Here is a 1,457-nt window from a genome sequence, read left to right as displayed (position 1 = left end):
GCTTGGCAGGCTCTGAGTACTTGGGTCTGGGTGGGCTTCGGGCCCCGTGGCAGCACAGAGGGGGCCCCCAAAGACAGGGATCCAGGGTCCCGATGTGGGCGAAGCATGGAGGGCTTCGAGCTATTCACTCAAAATCAGTTTTCTGGTAGATGACTCTGGAGACAGCGGGGAAACCTCCGCTGTGGGGAGACAGAGACCAGCAAAGGCACAGGGGCAAGAGGCCTGCTGGGGACCCTGGCTGCCACCCTCTTCAGTGTAGAGACGCCAGCCTACCAGGGCTCCTCCCAGTCCTGTGCACCTCCGCTCTGCGGGCTGTTCCCTTCCTTCTGTCTTCTCTCAAGAAAGCCGTGCCTCTCCCTCCTGCATGCTTGTAAGACTGAGCTGCACACTAGCAGTATTTAAGTTATCTCCTAAAGACCAGTGCAGGCGGAGGCCCTGGTCAGCCGGCAGGTCGTGCCCAAATACGGTTGACTCCGAAGTGGCCCCGGTTGCCTGCATTGCCCGCGGTGGGGCTGCAGCCCTGGTCAGCATCTCCCCCTGGCCTCTGGCACGCTCACTGTGGGGCTGCCCGTCACCCTGTTGGCTTTTCCAGCCTGAGGCCCACATCCCCACGTGCGACCCTCTCCTGACCACTTTCAGACGCGCTTGCACAAAACTTGCACAAAACAGACACACACGCACCAAAATGCCATGGTGTCTGGGACCTGGGCTGGAAGTGGCAGTGAGAGCTGTAAAGAGGGAACCCATATGGACCCCTCCCTACCAGGTACCATCAGGACGATGTGAGCTTGGTCCTGGTCCTTCCCCAAGTTCCCAAGGGCAGAATGACAGGAAAAATGGATTTTCTCTCCACTGAGTGCCATCCCAGTGGGTCGTCTGTGTTGATTCCCTCATCTCCGGAGACCAGGCAGACTAAGTCAGCACAATTATCTGTAGTCAGCCCGGGCAGAAAGGGGGACAGAAGCTGGGTATCCAGCTTCCAGTTCTAGGCTTTCCCTATTTGGGGGAGACAAGGGAGGTGGCTGCAGAGGGTTCTTGTCCCCAGGAAACAGCATCACCACCAGATGGCGCCCCATCTCAAAGNTAGGAGGAGCCCCTGCCGCCTGTGCCTGGCCACACCCCTGCCCCAGCCCCCACGGCTCACAGCAGCCCCGGAACCAGCTGCCCCGTGCCCAAGGTAGCTGGTGCCCCGAGGACTGAAGCCAGCGTCGACTCCACTATTACCCTCCCAGGGGTCATACTAGCTGCGAAGTGTCCTTCTACGTGACCACTCAGTCTCAGCCCATACAACGTCCTGGCTCTCGGGGGCCCTTCTTTCCCAGTACTGCAGTGGCTAGCTCATGGGCACCCACTTAGCCCGTGTCCTGCCACACACTCAGACGCCGTCTCTCTGAGGGACCCCTATGGCCCAGGGCCCCCACACTGCTGGGAACCGGCACAGATTCACGCGTAAACTA

General features: G+C 60.0%; 1 protein-coding gene across 1 annotated transcript in view; it reads left to right on the top strand.

Annotated features, from left to right (window-relative positions):
- Nucleotides 1–1,403: 1,403 nt before the first annotated feature.
- The window catches only part of EMD (emerin), a 5,950-nt gene continuing 5,896 nt past the window's right edge, over nucleotides 1,404–1,457 (top strand). The window contains exon 1 of the mRNA XM_077769617.1: nucleotides 1,404–1,449. Within this exon, the coding sequence (XP_077625743.1) occupies nucleotides 1,404–1,449 (46 nt within the window). The remainder of the gene's footprint in view (nucleotides 1,450–1,457) is intronic.

The sequence above is a fragment of the Crocuta crocuta genome, unplaced genomic scaffold (assembly GCF_008692635.1).
Source record: "Crocuta crocuta isolate KB4526 unplaced genomic scaffold, BGI_CrCroc_1.0 scaffold978, whole genome shotgun sequence".
Taxonomy (NCBI): Eukaryota; Metazoa; Chordata; class Mammalia; order Carnivora; family Hyaenidae; genus Crocuta; species Crocuta crocuta.
This window is presented reverse-complemented; position numbering and strand designations above follow the sequence as displayed.